We start from the raw sequence: 17,922 nt of genomic DNA, 5'->3' as shown, positions 1-17,922 counted from the left end.
TTCATCCTGTTCTTTGTGGCAGTGGCAGAGCTCCCCTGGGTTTGAGTGGAGGAAGGATGACTCCTGTTAAGTTTAGTGCTGTATCTGCATTAGAGGGATCCCTCCCTTGGTTTGTTACTCATGGCAGAAGCAGCTTTTCAGTCAACAGCAGATTGCTTACGTGACTAAGCTGTTTATTTGGCTCATTTAAAGTATCAAATAATGTCAGCAATTTGATGATAATGTTAACTTGTATTTTGATATTGAACCTAGAAAGTGAGGGTTTTTTCCTTCATTAAAGTTGTTCTCTGGCTGTGCATGAGTAAGTGCAATGCTTTAAGAGAGTTTGTGTGATACAAATGTTGCTATAAAATAAGTAGTTTAGGCCATAGTCTTTACTGTTCTGATTCATTGTCTTTTCTTACTCTGCATGCCGGGGAATCTTAGTGAAATTATACCTGTGATTTTGAAACTGCTATATGGAGGATCTAACATAGCGGTAAAACAGTTCTGTCGTGGAAAGCAGTTGAAACCAGGTTGTCGTATTCTCATGGCTTTATATGATAACCTTTTTAAAACTACCTATAATTTCCTGAAGGTACTAAAAAATAAATGCCTTTTTAAAAAACATTTGAGACAAAAGCAACCTAAGTTTTGCAGTTTTAATTCCGATGATGTATAGTGAACATGCAACTTCATTGCTTCATCAGTACATGGTCATAAGGAGTTCAGAAGGACACTCAAGTCTTGACTCAACAGCTGGATGGTATCTTGACCATTCAGGTTGGGGTTGCTATAAAGGGAACAGGTTCCTTGAAATACTTACTGTGATTCACAGTGTTTATAGGCGAGGAAAACAACTATTTGCCTATGTGTCCTTGCTTGTGTTGTATTTTTAATTATGTCCTTCTGCTAGTTTACACTGTTTAGACTTGTATATTCTTAAAAAAAAACCTGTTTTTTTTTTTTTTTCTTTGTCACTATGGAAAAGCACAATTTTATTCTGAACTTCTGTCAGTTCAGATTGCTTTAGATTGTCATTTAGAATATATACATTCATGTCTGACTAGGGTCACCAAAGCACTGTGGATATGAGTAAAATTTCTAAATATAATTTGAATTTATTTAAATCCTATCTTACTCAATAAGCACTGCAGTACTGTGGGGCTTGCATGAGCTCTTAGCTACCTAAAGAGATCTAAATATAAATTTCTGTGGCTTTTGAGAAACTGCTAATTTGATTGCAAGGTGTATTGTTTAATGTGATTGTGACCTGAACTGGGAAGTAGCTAAGAAACCCCACCTCTGAACAGGCACCACCAAAATTAGGTAGTCCTCTCTATTTAGCTTTAAGAAAGTAATTAAGTTTTGATTTAAAAATATTGCTAGTTATTCATAGCATTAACCTTGGTTTTGATGGAAATGTAACAAAAGCTCTGTTGAATGTTACAGAGGTGTTGAGGTCATGCTTTTATATTTGGATGCTCTTTTTAATCCCTGAAGTTTGGAGTATTTTTTGTGCTGCTCTTAGTCTTCAGTGAGTTAAGATTAAGTTAATCTTGCTGTGGTTGCTCTGCACAGGACATTGTACAAGCGAGTGGTAAAGCTGGTCCCTCTATCCTAGATGCAGGTATTTGACACAGAACACTGGACAGAAGGTGGGTCTAGAGGGGATGAGGGGAGAACCAGGCAGAGGAACTGGCACCGCTCTGTCATGCTTGTGTTTGTCTATCAGCTGTTTTCCCTTGTTCACTTTTACCCAGTTGATAATGATGAGCTTGCGAGCTGGGCTTTTACAGGCTGACCTCAGGATCAATGTCTGCTGGAAACATGAATGACAGAGTAACTTGTCATGGATACACAGAGTTCTGAAATTGCTAAAATACTTAGTTTCCAGTCTAAGGTGTTCAGCGAGTTGTGGGCAGATAGAGCCAGGGCTGCAGCTAAAGTGCCTTCGATTGTTTCCATCCATCCCTCACCCAGATAAGCTAGCTTCAGGCTGAGTCTATTAAACTCATAATATCTCATCTCACCTCATTAAACCCCCAAAACCTAAAGACAAACTAAAAACCAAACCAGAGACAAATCCCAGCTCCTGTAAGCAGAAACACTGTACAGAAATAATTAAATAAACCTTTTCACCTTTCACCTTACTGTGCTGTCTCAGAAATGGTTGTGTAGCTCTTGAAGACAGCATGTGATATTTCCTAGTAGAGATATTTTTACTTATCACACCAAACTCTGTTTTGAGACTTCCATCCCATGATTTTGTCATATTTACTTTTGTAAGCATCATATTTGCATTTGTTTATGCAAATATGTATGCAAATAAGGTTTAAATGCCACCAAAATAGGTTCTATGGAGGATTTAATGCAGAGAGTTTCTTAAAAATATGAAAACCATGGATTATCTAAATAACAGGTTTGTTGATAGAAATCAAATAAAGCTGCTTCTTGATATTTGCTTTATAGTTTTGTGAGGTAATTGTTTCTTGAGGCAAAGGATTTTTGAGTGAATTGAAAAGCTACTGCGAACAAAGGTTACTGCCTTTAAAATGGCTGATCCATTTTAGCCATATTCAACTCAGTTCAAAGTCTTGGATTCATGAGTTAATGTTTGGTTTCCTGAAAAATCATTGACCTTGGAGAAAGGCATCAAGTTAATGTAGCTGTTGAGGGGAAGGTTTCTGTCCAGGTTCAGTGGCTCTTTAGTGCTGATAATGAGATGTTCTAACCTTTTTCTCATCCTGTGATTAGGCTGGTAGGAAGTAGGGTGTATTGTATTTGAGAGGGGTGATATTTAAGAGAAGTGAGAAGGAGTTAAAGGTCCTCCAAGATGAGGTCATGAAGGCAGGGAAGGTGAGGGTGTAAATGTGATCAGTATCTGTGTGGCCCCTTCCTGCACTGGCACCTCCGTGGCAGTGAGCTGCTGTCACTGTGACTGTGTGATGGAGGCGGTGTGTGGGGAAGGGTTTTATGTCACTTTTGAGTCCAGTGTAGTAAAGGATTTTTAAAGTCAAATTTAACTGAAGAGGTTTTCCAATAGGAAAGAACGTCCTCTTGTAAGCTTTGTATGGGGGAGAAAGAAAGGTGACCAGTCCATGTGATATGCCAGGTTATGTCAGACTCTCTCTTGGACTCCTTCCTTTTATGTGATAGTATTTTTATAATTATTGTGCCAATTAATTCTTAATAAGAACAATTGATAGTTGCTCTCAGAAAAACAGACTCTGTTATCAGAAACAAATAGAAACAATTACAGATGTTGACAGTCATAGCTGCCAGCTTTAACTGACTTGATGTGACATACATGATATTTTCAACAGTGGAAAAAATGAGATGTTTTGTTTGCTTGCTCAGTTGCACCGATTGTAAGTGTTCTGATATTTCTTGAATTTTCAGTGACTGTCTAAGCACTCTGAGGCATTTCTTATCACTTGAGTTGTAGTTTTATCTGAAGCTGTATAAAAGATATTGGAGTTGCACTGTTAGAAATCTTAAAAATAGGTTTGTTTGGGAGCCCTCAACATGTATGGCATTGTTTCTTTGAAATCCTCAGGCACTGATAGAATATCAATCCATTTGTTGAAGGTTTGTACTATAGCGTATATGATGCATATCCAAACTAAAAGCAGTATTATTTATATCTTTTAAGTAATGCACTGTATAAAGTAGCAGTATGTCCATGCACAAGTCAGAGAAGAATGAACAAATGTTAGTGCAGAACTGAGTCTTTTGGAGGGTCATTTTTTAAATAAATAGAATTGTACTGAGTTGGAAGGGAGCCATAAGGATTATCAAGTCCATCTCCCTGGCCTTGCATGGGACAATCCATGGATGTTGCCCTCCATTGGATGCTGTCTCATAGCTTAATGTCTTTTTGTGTTGTGGTGCCCAAAACTTCTCCCAGCACTTGAGGTGAGGCCACCGCAGTGCAGAGCAGGACAATCCCCTCCCTGTCAGGCTGCTGATGCTGGGCCTGCTGCCCCCAGGACAGGGTTGGCCCTCCTGGCTGCCAGGGCACTGCTGGCTCACATTCAACTTGCCATTGACCGCGAAGGACTCCCAGGTCCATTTCTGCAGCTTCTCTCCAGCTTCTTGTTCCTGAGTCTTTACACAACCAGGGTTGTCTCAAGTGCAGAATGTGGCACTTTTTCTTGTTGAGCTTCATATGGTTAATACCTGCTTTAAAAAAAAAAATAAAAATTCAAACACTGAAATTTTTGGTGATGAATAATGTACAGTAAAGCGTCATGAGTTACTCTAATGCTTAGGTCTTTCATAAAGACACTCATTTTAATCTCTTGTACAGTTTTGGTTTCCATCCCATTTGTTGTATGTTACATTTTTCTTTGCCTTTCTTATCTGTGTAAAAGCTATAAACAAATGTCTTTAAATCAGGAGGTAGATCCCAAATAATCTTTTACTATAAAAACTACCTACAGGTTAATAAGTCTTGCTTCCTCTCAATGAAGAAATATAAGGTGTAATCTTATTGTTGATACCGACAATCTTATAGTAAGTGTAATGTTTTTATGCAAGATGGATCGTGGAAAATGCTTGATGTATGGTTTGGTCTTTGGGGACTAAGCCAGTGCCATCCTTATGACATCCTCAAGCACATCCTTACCATAAGACCATCAGTGAGGCCACACTTGGGGTGCTGAGTCCAGTTCTGGGCTTCCCAGTACAAGAGACATACAGATATACCTGAAGGATTTTTGTTCTTTTCTCTTTTTTTTTTCTTTTTTTAAATGAACTCTGGCTGACTGATTGCACAAAACAAGACTGCAAAAATTAGTTTCAAGATACAAATATTTTACATAGGCTGAAATTTTGGGTTGTGGGTGGTTTTTTTTTTTAATACTGAAAACTAATTACAGTGGCATCAAAGATTAACTAATGCTATTGCTATTTCTTACTGTTAAAACAACCATAGAATTTTTCCTTGTTTTTATCTTTCTGATTTAGTTTTGGTCTACTGTTTTCATGAGGGTATTAATTTTGTGGTTAGTGAAGTTCTAGCACTGGTATTGTTTTCTTCTCCAACTATATCTTATAGTCTGTATGAATTTTTCTTGCATTTTTATAATTGTTCTGGACTTCAGAGTACTGTGTTGAGCTAATAGTTATATTTCTTAATTTATCAGGAAAAAAAGGAAAAAAGCAAAAAAGCTGTGTGTAATATAACACTTGTGAGGTTCCTGTGAGATAATGACAGATCATCTCTGTGCAGCCTGTGTGCTTTACTGGGAGGGCAGGACAGACCTGGGTCTTTTGATGTCCTGTAGCAGCAGATTTGGATTTTTTTGTTTGCCTAGAGGAGAAAGCCCAAACTCTTACTAAAATAGAAATGAGGCAATGTGTAAAGTAAATACAGCTGTTCAGTTATTTGCAGGTAACGGGAGTGTTTCTGCATTCCCCGTTTGGCCTTTGTAGGGAAGTGGAAGTAAAGTTCTGTCTCTTTCTGTTAACAGCCTAAAATGACTCTGTGAATTCAGTGGAATAAATGGCGTCCAAAGTAACTGATGCTATAGTTTGGTACCAGAAAAAGGTAAGATTTCTATTTGTTTTTATGGTGGCTTATTGTGTTTATGTGTTAATATAACAAATATAAAATACTTATGCATTACTTGTTAGCATTGTATGAGAGAGTAGCTTGAAACTTTTCTTCTATAGTTAAATAAATATTTAGTGACTGTATTTAGTGAAATGAAAATAGCTTTTGGTCTATGCTGAAAACTCCTTACTGCCTTGCTTACCTGTGCTCTGCAAAAAAAGAAATTTTGCATTCTTGGTAGAATGTTAATGTGTGCATGAGAATGTTGTTTCTGTAGCACAGCAAAGAATCCTTGTCTTTAAGTAGAAAGTAGGAATTGAAACAAATTTTCTGTCAGTAGCAAAAAACCTGTATAATACATACCCAAAAGAGAGTCTTGGTTCTTCATGGTTTAATGAGTTTCTGTGAGTTAGTGTCTATAGCTGTCATTTGGAGAGGGTACACATTGTCCTTAAGCAGATAATGGCAGTGGTCTTCAAAGCAGAAATTCTAGTTAGCTTCCAGCAAAGTAACAGTTACTTTTTAGAAATAAGATAATACTGGTCTGCTTTATTGAGGGCTTTACAACAGTGAATTAAATGTACTTAATTATATTTTACAACAGTGAATTAAAGTTGAAAGAGCAGAAAAATTAATTTTGCTGATTAAATTTATACCAATCATTCCATTATATATTAAAAATGTGAAAATAATTCACATTTTAATTATGAATTGTTTGTTTGGTTTTTTTTTATTGTGTACTCTAATTTGGAAGATGACTTGTAAAAGATCTAATGTAATGAAATTCAGTGCAGGATCTCATGGAAGGGGAAAGTGATGTTGATTTTACCTGCTTCCACTCATTCTCTCATACACTTAATTCACTCACTGTGTTGTGATATCAGAATACTGATACCCAAACACCAAGCTGGTTTTGTGTTTGGTCTGGCCAGGATCTCTTTGTGCAGTGCAAGAGATGCTGGGTGTCACATCCTCATCATGTCTCTGAGATGGTTTCTCTTGGTGATGATGCACTATCCTGTGGACAGGTCGTTCATGATAATCAGCTTTAGGTATAGATGGTCCTTTGATACAAGAAAGAGCCTGCAGTCTCTGTAAATCTTAAATGAAGTTCATGTTTGTTGTCTGGTTGTTTTTGTGGTTTTTTTCCAAATACCTGTCTGTTTTCCTGTTGGTCATACAATAAAAAGAATGGCACGTTTGATATGCTCCAACTTTCCATCCTCCTGATGTTAGGAAGAAGGCAGGATGAGTCTCTGTGGTGTGATTTTACGGAGGCCTTCTGCTCTTGATACAAACAACCCATTGCTCAGTTTTACTTTTCCCAGGACATTGCTCCTAACAGGATTACTTGTTATTCACTACAGATCATTCTTTTAACTCCTGTTCTGTCATTTTTTCCAATGATTTCACACACATTTCCATTTTTTTTTTTTTTTTTAAATTCACAGTAAACCCAACATTTCTGTGGTGAATTTCTGTAGGTTTTTACAGAGGTCTGATTGGCCAGGAGTTGCACAGTGCCTTTATGGCAAGGAGTTGTGGTGAGGCGACTTTTGTTACTTCTGGAAGGACTGAGCTGACTTCAGGAGGGATAAGATCATATATAAACCAGATGTTGCTCTTTTCCCTGGTGTGAACAAAATTTAATTGAAATCCACATGTGGACTGGGATCTGCCAGATGAGCAAGTTATGTTGCTTTAGTGTGAGGAAGCGTAATGTTTTGAGACAGAAATGGCTGTATTGTAGAAAAGTTGCAGATGTTCATGTGAATTAGCCTGTAATTTCTTAAGTACCATGTATTGAGTGTTCTCCTGGATCTGGCTGGTAACCCCAAAGAGTTTTTAACTCTATAGTGTGGTGTGTGTGTGATCTGTTCTTGGGGGTATCTAGACTCTTTCACCTATGCCCTTGATTTTACTTATTTATTTATTTGTTTAAATTTATTATATGGCACAGTATTTTTTACCCATGGATTTGTTGTTTAAACCAAATATTTCAATTTGGGGAACAGAAAAAGTTGTGCTAGTGTTTAGTTGACACTGGACTTCTTTTTTTTTTTTTTTTGTCCTTGCTTATGATGTCAAGAAACTGAACTGTATGACCTGTTGCTTCCAGAATTGAATTTTCATTTCAGTTTTTATTGTAGTTGTCGGAGTTGTCCCACTGATTAGAACTACTGACTCATCCCAGCTGTAACTGGAATTGAAAGTGAGGAGGAAGCAAAACATAGTGCATTCTGGTGGTAGGAGTTGGTTTCTGGGGCAAGAGAGAACCAGGGTTGCAGTCAGTATTGATCAAATTGATATTACTTGCCTCTATGATGAAATGAGAAAAATAAGCTGTTTTGGGGGAGGTGTTTTCAGATTAATAAATTGGTGTATGCATGCCTTAAAAAGAAATGCTAACTACTGGTATTTCTAGTTATACATGACTAAGAAGCATTTGGGTAGGTTGGGGCTGTGTAAGAAATACTGAGCAGATAACTTGCTCCTTGTCTTTCTTAGCTTTCAATTTTAATGTATTTTTTTAATGTACTTATTACATGTGTCTCTCTGCTGAGTTTCAAAGGTGTGTTTGTTTCTCAAACAAGAGACGTTTTTATATCTCTTCAATGGAAAGAGTTAAGCAATTGAGCTCTTCCAACCCTACTTGTGGCAAGTTTTGCAAACAGCAAGTTTACTCATGACTCATACTATTGTCTGAAATTGAGCTCCTTGCACCAGGATGATTTTGTAATACCCTTAATTGTTTAAAAGGTCAGACCTTTTATTATGTAAACATGTTTTTCTGTTTTGACAATAGATTTACTCTGCTTTTAGTGTACTGGAGCTCCTGATTACTGTCTTGTAAAAATACAGTAATCAATTCTGAATTATTTTAAGTTGAATTGTAAGATTTCAGACTGGTATTACAGCAGCTTGTTATTTGAGATACAAGATTGCATGGACAGTTTTAGTGCTTCCAGTGATTGCTTGCATTTCCCAGCCAGTAGAAATACTTTTTCAAGGCATGAAATCTACTAGATACAAGTTGGCTCTGTAGAAATTAAAATAAATGAAACCTCTGCTGTGTTTCTTGATGTACTAAGGAGTACAGTGCTGAGGTACTTCTGTATGACAGAGGGAGGGTTTGTCTGGCTTGTTTTCAGCCCTTGGAGCTGCCCTGCTTCTTGCAGTAGAAGGGAGTGGCAGGAGTGTCTGCATCACCCTCTGCAAGGGTTCCAGACAGCTGCCGAGCTGCTCCTCACATAGATTCACCACTTGGTTAATATCCTTAGGATTATGTGTATGTACCACAACACTGAAATTGCTTCAGCTTGGTAATTGATTAATTGTCGTAGTGTTTCCTGTGAAAAGAATCTGACACTCCACATATATGTTATGAATAATTTAAAATACTGCTTTTGTTGCTTGTAACTTTGCTTTAATTTCTTATAATACTTTCAGATTTTACACATGATAATAGGTGGAATTTTTGCTCTGGTTTTCAGTTTGGAGAAGATATGTAAATTTACCTTAATGGCTTTCTGATTTTAAGTCCTTACGGAAGTCTTGCTGCTTAAATGGGAAACTTTCTCCTGCAATATTGCAAACAAATTTGAACAATTATGTTGTTCCTTCTCTTGGGGATGCTTGTAGGAGAAGGCAGAATGAAACTTAATGAATTGAGGCTGAATCCTGCACCTGATTGCATATCATTTAACTTTGCCAATGCGGCTTTCTGCTGCTTTGGGTGTCCCTTGGGTACAGCTGTTAAAGGGCACAATAAAACAAATGAGACGTTTTCTCTCTCATTGCTTTAAAGGGCAAAATTAGAGTTCTAAAGGCATTGCTTTAAGATCTTAATATTCGGTGTTTTACAGCTCAAGATTATGCTTGCCTGTTTAGATTCATAGAATGGCCTGGGCTGGAAGGGACCTGAAAATTCATCATGTTCCAAGTCCCCCACCATGGGCAGGGACATCTTCCACTAGAGCAGGATGCAACTTGGAGCCCTTGCTAGTGACGGCCGAGGCAAAAATATCTGAGTACCTCAAACTTCTCCATGTCCCTCGTAACGAGCTCTCCTGTTTTTTTTTTTTCCACAGAGGGCTCACATTTTTCCTAGCATTCTTTCTGTCATCAACAAACCTGTAGAAGCTTGTTTGTGTTGCCCTTGAGGTCCCTGCCCACATTTAACTCTATCAGTGCTTTAACTTTCCTAACCTGGTCCCTGTATTAAATTAATAAAGGAGGAGATAAACAAAAATTATATCCTACTTGAAACCACCCGATTTCCTTTTGGCACTGAATTCACATGATGCATTATTCACCCTGGCACCAAAGGCAGTTTTTGCCAAATGGACAGGCTGTATGGCTGTTTCACCTAAACTCTGCATGCTGAAACTGCATTGATTTAAAACCATCTGACTTCAAGTGCTGAAAGTTGGCAAGTGTTAGAGCTGGCATTTGTCAGAGCACTGAGGAAGAAAATGTATGTTCAGATAGTTTCCTTCCACATTTGGTACTCAAGTAGTCGCCTGACCTGGTGGGGATTTACCTTCAGTGCCTTGTTTGCTGAGGCAAAACTCTGGTTTCTGAATCTGGTGCAAAAGATCACTCCAAGAGGGGCTGTGGCTGAATGAAGCAGGCTTGCATTTTTCCTGCCTGTAGGCTCCCATGCCTGCTTTTCCTTCCCAAAGACTTTCATACATTTATTTAGTGAATTTGGTCAGGAAACTCATCCAGCTAAAACTAAGACTGCGAGTTTACAAGGAGATGAACATATCTAATGGCCGGGGAGCGACGAGATGAAATCCCTCTGTCTTGAGAAGGATTCTCTGATTCTTAAATAGTTTAATTAGGCCTTGTGAAATTACAGCCTACAATTTTCTTTTCTCTTCCTGAGTGATCTGATTGATCTTTTAGCCACCCAGGCCAATGCAGGGGCAACAAGGAGAGCATCCTGTGGGAAGTGGAAATGATCAGGGACATAAGGGCAACGCTATTCTAAATTCCTACTTGCAACACCAGTAAAGTTGCGGGATTTTCGGAGGTCTTCAGGGAATGATGCTGAATAATGAGCCTGTCAGAGTGGTTTTCTTTTCCCGGTTACATCTTGGGGCTATTTTGTTTTATGCAAATATGTGATCATTAAAAAAAAAATAAAATGTTTCAGAGGTCTTAGATTGTAAATGCTTGGAGAGTGGCTGGGCACTGTTAGCAAAAGTGTAGCCATGGATGTAGGAAAGGGATTGCTCTTGACCAGCTTACCTCAGACAGCACTAGGGTGCTGTGTCTAGCTTTGGTTATTCCTGTACTCTCATTTAGTTTAACCTGCAAATGGTTTCTAGCTGTCCTTCTGTACATAGAGTTTATGTTTAATTGTTTGATGAAAAGAGATGTTTTGTGGTTTTTGTAGATATGCTAAAATTTGTAAACCATTACTCAGGGCAATAAATAAGTATGGCTGACGGATCTTAAAAAGAATTAATCTGTAAAGAATAATTCAGAAAAACCATTAGTATGTCGTTGATAAATGTTTAATTAGCTTATTATTGCATTCTGAAAGGGATAATATCTCTAAAGTAAGCCTTAGTAAAATTTTTGTTCAGTGAAATGGCTGTAAATATAGTGCTGTTGCAGTTATTGGCAGTATTTAAGTGGGTCATTAGTTGGCAATTCAAATAGCTAATAATAAATAACTCTTATTAAAGTTTTGAATCGCTTGCTTAATTTTACTCTAAACAGCTGCTTTCAGCTCTTCCTCTGGCACCAAACAGAGAGAAGGGAGAGGTATTGGGATATTTTAAAATAAGAAGTAAAATTCAGCAGTTATAAATTCAAAGCTCTGTACCTTAGGATTTAGAACCCTAATCTCTTCACTGTCCTTTTCCTTTTGATTAAAAGTTACTAAACTCTTTGCTGTTAGCAGACAGTGTACAACTATCATATTGTGATTTCTATCTGTGGTTTGTCAGCTAAGTTTGTCTTTGCTTAGCTTGTCCAGTCCACATATCCACCATAAACTCAATTGAAAAAAACTTACCACTCTTGAAAATGAAAAATATCCAGGAAAAAAAACCCATCCCAAGACTAGAAATCTACTCCAACAGAGATAATTGTACTGCTGAGCTACTAGAGTATTGCCTGTACTGCAACGGGGATCAGTTCATGTAAGAAATAAACTGGAGCTTCAAATAACTTTTAATAATCCTGTTCTACGTATTGAGAAAATTAGACATATTGTAAAAATTAATAATATTGCCGGTATAGAAATTATTTATACATAGATATCTTAATACTAAAATTGATATGGAAAATCATACAGTTATTTTAATTATGTTGGACTGTAGACATTTATAAAGCATATTAGGTAATATTTTAGCATTAAATATTTTAATAAGGTGTCAGACAGTCCAAGGAAACAACTTAGTTACGTATTTACCAAACTCTAGATCTTACGTATTTTGGATTTGTAATACTATTGTGATGTGGCTTGTAAAAGTGGTTAGAGGTTTTAAAGAGCAAAGTTTAGCACACAAGTTTCATTATTGATAAACATTAAAGTTTTAAGATCCAAGAGGAAATACTGTGTATTCTTAGAATTATAATCTTTGCTAGTCTGCAGGGTCATAAATTATAAATGCCTCTTTAAATATTGATCAATTCCATTTGAATCAGAAGGGCCTTGTGAGTATTGGGCTACAGGTTGATACCATCACTACATTAGCTTAAAGTGAATATCAGTGTCATTCACAAAGCTCAAGTTCAATCTTGATGCACGCGTGGCTTGTTAGAGAGGAGCACTGGGAAGAAGCACTGTACAGTGCTAAAGCCCTTTCCATGGTGCTTTGAACTAAATATTGCTGTGTTTTCAACAGCTTAACTATTTACTTAAGCTAATTGCTATTGCTGTTATACAGCCTAACTGAAGAGGTGCCAAATTGCAGGTGTATGATGAAATTTGATCAAATGCTTCCTGACGTATTTGACTGGGAAAGAGTAAGTGCAGTTATTTTAGATAATTGCAAGAGATGCACATATTTCTTAAGCCCAGAAAATGTTATGAGGAGTCTGCACTTAAAAAGGATCTCAGATTTATTTAATCTTTCACTAAGGAGCTAGCTTTATCGAGTTTACCAAATGTGTAATTATAATTTCCCATGACAAGTCTTATACAAGTTGGATTTTTTTTTTTAATGATTACTTGTGAGGAAATTTTTTTCAAGAAAACCTGTTTGAAGGTTTATACCTTGTTATAATTACTTGTTAGTTTAGTAGTTAAACAGCTACTTCTCAGTTGTGAAAGAGTGGCTTCAGTTTTCATTTGCATTTAATCCCTCATATACTGAAAATTTTTATAGTTGCTTGAAGAATGGTTGCTAATTCTGCAAATGAATAAACAAACAGAATCCCTTTTATCTTCTTTACTTGGTGTTCATTGAGGTGTGGGATCTTCAGAACCGAGTGTTTTAGGGGTAACTGAGGTAGATAGACTGGATAAAATCTTGGCATTGAGGAGACCTGAAATGCATGATTTAAACTGTGTGTAAAATAACATCTACTACTTTATCTACTTCAGCTACAGGTAGGTTATACCACAATTTTTAATATCTGTAGCATATTACTGACAAGTTTCCTATGACAGGGTTGTGTTGATGCTTGGCGATAAAAGTTGCATTTCAAATGAGGCAATAGGCTTGTTATCTAACTTTTTGTTAATTTATTTTCTGCGGTCATAACAAATATAAAAAATGCTATGGTTTCGATATTTCATAAATTAAATTAGAAGAAATTTCTGTGCAAAATCAATTTAAAATTTGGATATTGTGTTTTATAATCTGTTTTAAGAAAAGTTTATTGCCAGTTGCAGGCCTGACTGATGGATTGAAAGTATCAGTGATGAGTTGTTACACGAGGAGTCTTGTGCTAAGTCTTGAAGAGATTTTAGAAGCATTTCTTACAGTTGTGTACTTAAAAATGGGACATTATTTTTGACTCCTGTGTTCTGTACTTTAAGTTTTCTCCGCAGGATGGTGCAGAACTTGCAGGAGACTCCAGGCACAGTGGGTGGGCAGTAAATGGGTACTGGAGTTGGTGGGAGCATTCCTGTTGGCAGAATAGCTCCAGCCAAGAGAGCCTGGCCTGCAGAGGAGCCTGGGACAGCTGCATATTGAGAGAGACCTTGCTTTGATCAAGTTTTGTGTATATTTAAATTATTCAGGTTCCAACCTGATCTTATCTCTGGAAGGTTATTCCTTCCTTTTACTTGCCTTTAGAGCTTAATTTCTTTGGTGCTGGGCTAGGTGCTAGGCTTCTTTTGTCCTGCAGGTATGTGCAGTTGTAAGGAAATACATGAATAGCCAAGAGCCTATATTTGTTTTAGATTTACATTAGATTTAAAGTAAAACAGAATTCAAATGCAAATACTTGTAAATCCAAACTCTTTGAAGCAGGAATTGGCTGGTGCACTCAATAATTTAAAGCTAGGAAGGTTTGTTAGTATTAACTTACATTCTTCAATTCATTCACTAATTATGTTCTTGATTTTAATTCATACATGTGTCTAGTATCTCTGGTACTCATTATATGTTATAATTTAGTTTGTTGTAAATGAAAATGTACCTTTCAATGAATTCTGCAAGACACATTTCACCAACTCTATATCTGCTTTCCTGACATAAAGGAGAGAAAAAAAATGTAATGCCTGTGTTTTTTACTTTCCATGTTTCAGTAACACTAGTTCTTCCTATTTTTGTTTAGTGTGGGAAGTGAAGTGTGCCAGTATCCAGTATGCTACTTTGTGGTAGTGCCTTTGTTTTTATGTATTTTCTTCTGATTCACTTGGAAGAGAAATGTAGAGGGATGCTTATGCAGATGGCAAGAAGGGAAGTTGAGTATCAGGTTGGAATTTGACGTGCTGAGTGGCACACACACTGCTTCCTGAAATGCTCCTTAAACTTTGTTAAAACACAAAGGGGTGGTACGAGCTAGATTAAAAAAGAAAGCCCGAACAACAATGAAACTCATGTGAGAGAGAAATGGTACTTGCTGTCTGTAATTATCTCTTCCACTCCTTTCCATTCACACCAGCATGCCTTACTGAATACTCCTGTGCTCGGGTGTCAGTAACTAAAGTTGATCAGAGGTGGCTGGACAGATCCACTTCTCCAGTTGTAAAGGACCTTGTCCTTTAAAGTAGTTCTGGCTCTCTTATTTTACCTCCTGGTGGAAGAATTGCTTTATAGCGCAGTGTTAAAAGAGAAATGTGAATGGCAAAATCCCTGCTTCTGGTCTTTTTTGTGGAGATGGAAGCTGCTGCCTAAAGAGGGAAAAGAAATATTTGTAGGAAAATATAATTAAGATTATAAATCAGTCGATTTCCCTGTGTCACATGTTTTCTGGGATACATTTCCCAGAGTTCCTTTAACAAATGGTCTGTTATTTGTCTAAAAGAAGAACACTGTTTTAAAGACTTTCAACTCCATACCAGTTTCAGCTATGAATGGAATTACGAATGGAGTTTGCTTTGCAGCTTTATTGGCACAAAGGCTTCCTTCTGTGTTTGGTTCTTGCCTGACAGAGGGACACAGACTTGCATCCCCCTTTCTGCCCTTGTAGAAAGAAATTTTTTTGGTAGGGGGGAGAGGAGGACACAATATTACACAGCACAAAAAATTCACTCGGGTCTCTTCTTGGCAAATTTGATGAAATCCAGAAAGGCCTGAAATTTCATTTGAAATGTATTTAGAGGAAAAGCCAGAACAATTAGCTATAAATGCCTGGGTGGAGTGGTTATTCAATATATTGACTTTTTAATTGCTGGCTCTTATCCAGGTGGAGTTAGCTGTTGAACTTCCTTTAATTACTTTAATTGTAGTAAATGCTTAATTCGGCCCACTACTGTGCCTGACTCCCTAGTTATTTTCCATAGTTTATTTTTTTCCAAATGAGAGGTGTACAGTATTTATTATTATCAAAAAGCCAGTAGATTGTTTCTTTTGCACAGTTCTAAAGTAGTAAACTATAGAAATTGTTTTGCTCTTATGAATGGGAAATATTATTCAAATTTGGGAAAGAGTAACTCAGTAATTCAGTTTGCTATCCTCACTTTCAATCTTAGATATGCTTTGGAATTTACTACTCTAAATTAGATTTTTTTAATGTTATTTTTGGTCAGATTTAGAGGCACAAAAGATACTTTTAGATTTCTTTGTTTATGTGTTTGTGAGTTGGTTTCCCTGAGTATTTTTTTTGCATTTATGTTGGATCCTTGGTTAAAAGATCCTTTTTAATTAAGGATGTATTTTTCTTTCTTTCTTCTGTAACATCTAAATTAATGCAACATCTAAATTAATGCTGAAGGCTGAAATACCAAAAGAGAAATGAGAACAATGTTTTCTGGTGCAAGATGTGTGCACTTGTGCCTCTTATGTCTGCTGCAGTTGTGAACTGGAAGGAGGAGTCACACTCTTGCAGTAAGATTGAATTGATGCAGGTTTGCTCAGATAATGGGAGTTGTTCCTCTCTCCTCTCTGTCAGGTGTCTGACTGAGCTGCTTGTCGCCTCTGCAGGCTGGAAAAGGATCTTTCAATCTCAGGAACTGCATCTGTCTCTCTCTTGTGACCTAAAAGTGATCTTACACGTAACTGCTCAGAGTCTGTGATCTGAATTGATCCCCAGATACACATGATTTCTGTGTCTAGGTAGAACAGCTGGGATGGCAAAGCTTTAAAATTGCCATAGTACAAGAGATTATTATTACTGATTATCACCTAGAAATACTGTTTGTGTAGAGTTCAAAGCAATCTGATGATCTTTGATAACTTCTTTCGAGACTTAGATGTGTTGTCTCATATATTTATTTGTTTTTGTTGCCATCTTAAATCCTGAAGTTTAAGGTTGCCCTTCCTCTAAATATCCAACAGTCAATGTGGAAAAGTGCTATTTCTTGATCTTCTTTGAGTGCTCCCTGGGCTATAAGCTGGTTGGTTACCAGCCTGACCATGGATCTGTTTTCTGTGCACTGTTAAGAGATAAAGCTAAAGACCATCTGGCTTTCAAAGTAGGTGGGATGGAATGGGAATTATAGATGGTTTAAAAAAAAATAAATCAAGTGTGTGTATGGGTTCATCTAGATGTGCATGTTTCTTTTGAAGTTATCTGAAAGACCATGCCAGTGTAGCTGTCATAGTTCTGCTCTTTGTCATATGGAGGCTGGAATCTGGGGTGGGAGGGAGCGTGGTCTTCCCATTGCTTGGGCTTGCACAAGTCCTGGGATGAGGCTGGGGTTGTGTGAGGCTCAACTCTCCCTTCTATTACAGTTCAGTTAGAGGTTAGCTTGATCCTGTCCAGCCAAGATAAAGATTTCTTTGTCAACTCCCCAAGGAAATAACTTGCTGGCTTCATGCTTCTCTTGTTGAAGGTTGATTTGATTTTGTTTGATCAGTGTCTTCTAAATCCTAATGAAGATTATTTTTCTTTTTAGATTGGGGCATATGATCAACAAATATGGGAAAAATCAGTAGAGCAAAGAGAAATAAAGGTAATAATACAGCATTTAATTTTTTGTGTGTGTGATTGTGGTGAAGTAATCCACATCGTATGTTGGTGGTATTTAATACTGGTAGAGTAAAACTAGACTTGGAGTGTAACCAAATGTAACCAGCATACTGTGCTCTATTTATTTTACATAATTAATAACTCTGCAGCATTTAGTGTGATGCATCTTTCTGTATCTCAGTACTTTTTTTTCTTTTCACTTATCTTAAGATAGGGCTTAGTTGTGTTAATACCTCTGTCTTTCACTTTTCTTTGTGATGAATTCTAATGTCAGTTATCTGAGCTCTCTTTGCTTTCAGTAAGTTACCTTATACCTGCAGTTTACTTTCCCTCCTTTATGATGCTGTCATTGTTTTGTACAGTTTATTAGACTGGTAAGTACCTCAGGCTTTGTTTCTCTGAACAAGCGGTTTAACAGTGTTCTGTGCATTTTGGTGTAACTAACAGTACCATCAGCGTCTGCCACGTTGCTATATCACTTTGGAGATAAAGGATTCAATCCTTTAGGTACTAGCTCTATGGGTTGTTTATGAAATACCCATGGTGTTAATTTAGTTAACATTTTCTTGAAATTAACTTTCCTCCAACACTGCATGGAAGTATTGTGCTATTTCTGCATGAGTTTCAAGGTATTGCTATTACTTAATATCAGTAAATTGTACATTGCCTCAGTTTCCTCGGGAATGGTTTTTTTTCACTCCTCAGTACTTAAACAAAACTGTATTTGGGGGCTTGCTTGCCTTCTGTGGGAGCTGTTACTGACCTGAGCTACAGAGATTTTGTACAGAAATACACACATGAAGTTGAACCCCATGGTATTTCAGCAGCACAGCTGT

The 17,922-nt window shown here is 37.1% G+C and overlaps 1 protein-coding gene across 6 annotated transcripts in view; it reads left to right on the top strand.

Moving 5' to 3' along the window:
- Positions 1-17,922, top strand: part of PHTF2 (putative homeodomain transcription factor 2) — a 62,871-nt gene that overhangs the window by 8,791 nt on the left and 36,158 nt on the right. For 2 of the 6 annotated variants that reach the window (XM_040062231.1, XM_040062233.2), the window contains exons 2-4: positions 5,457-5,533; positions 17,013-17,069; positions 17,449-17,460. In XM_040062231.1, the coding sequence (XP_039918165.1) occupies positions 5,489-5,533; positions 17,013-17,069; positions 17,449-17,460 (114 nt within the window). In that variant the 5' untranslated portion in view covers positions 5,457-5,488. Of the gene's footprint in view, positions 1-5,456; positions 5,534-17,010; positions 17,070-17,385; positions 17,461-17,922 lie in introns of those variants that run through there. The other 4 variants (XM_040062235.1, XM_040062237.1, XM_040062236.2 and 1 more) reach the window with 3 other exon arrangements.

This window comes from Hirundo rustica, chromosome 4 (genome assembly GCF_015227805.2).
Source record: "Hirundo rustica isolate bHirRus1 chromosome 4, bHirRus1.pri.v3, whole genome shotgun sequence".
Classification (NCBI taxonomy): Eukaryota; Metazoa; Chordata; class Aves; order Passeriformes; family Hirundinidae; genus Hirundo; species Hirundo rustica.
Note: the sequence above shows the minus strand (reverse complement) of the source record. Positions and strands in the feature narration are given on the sequence as shown.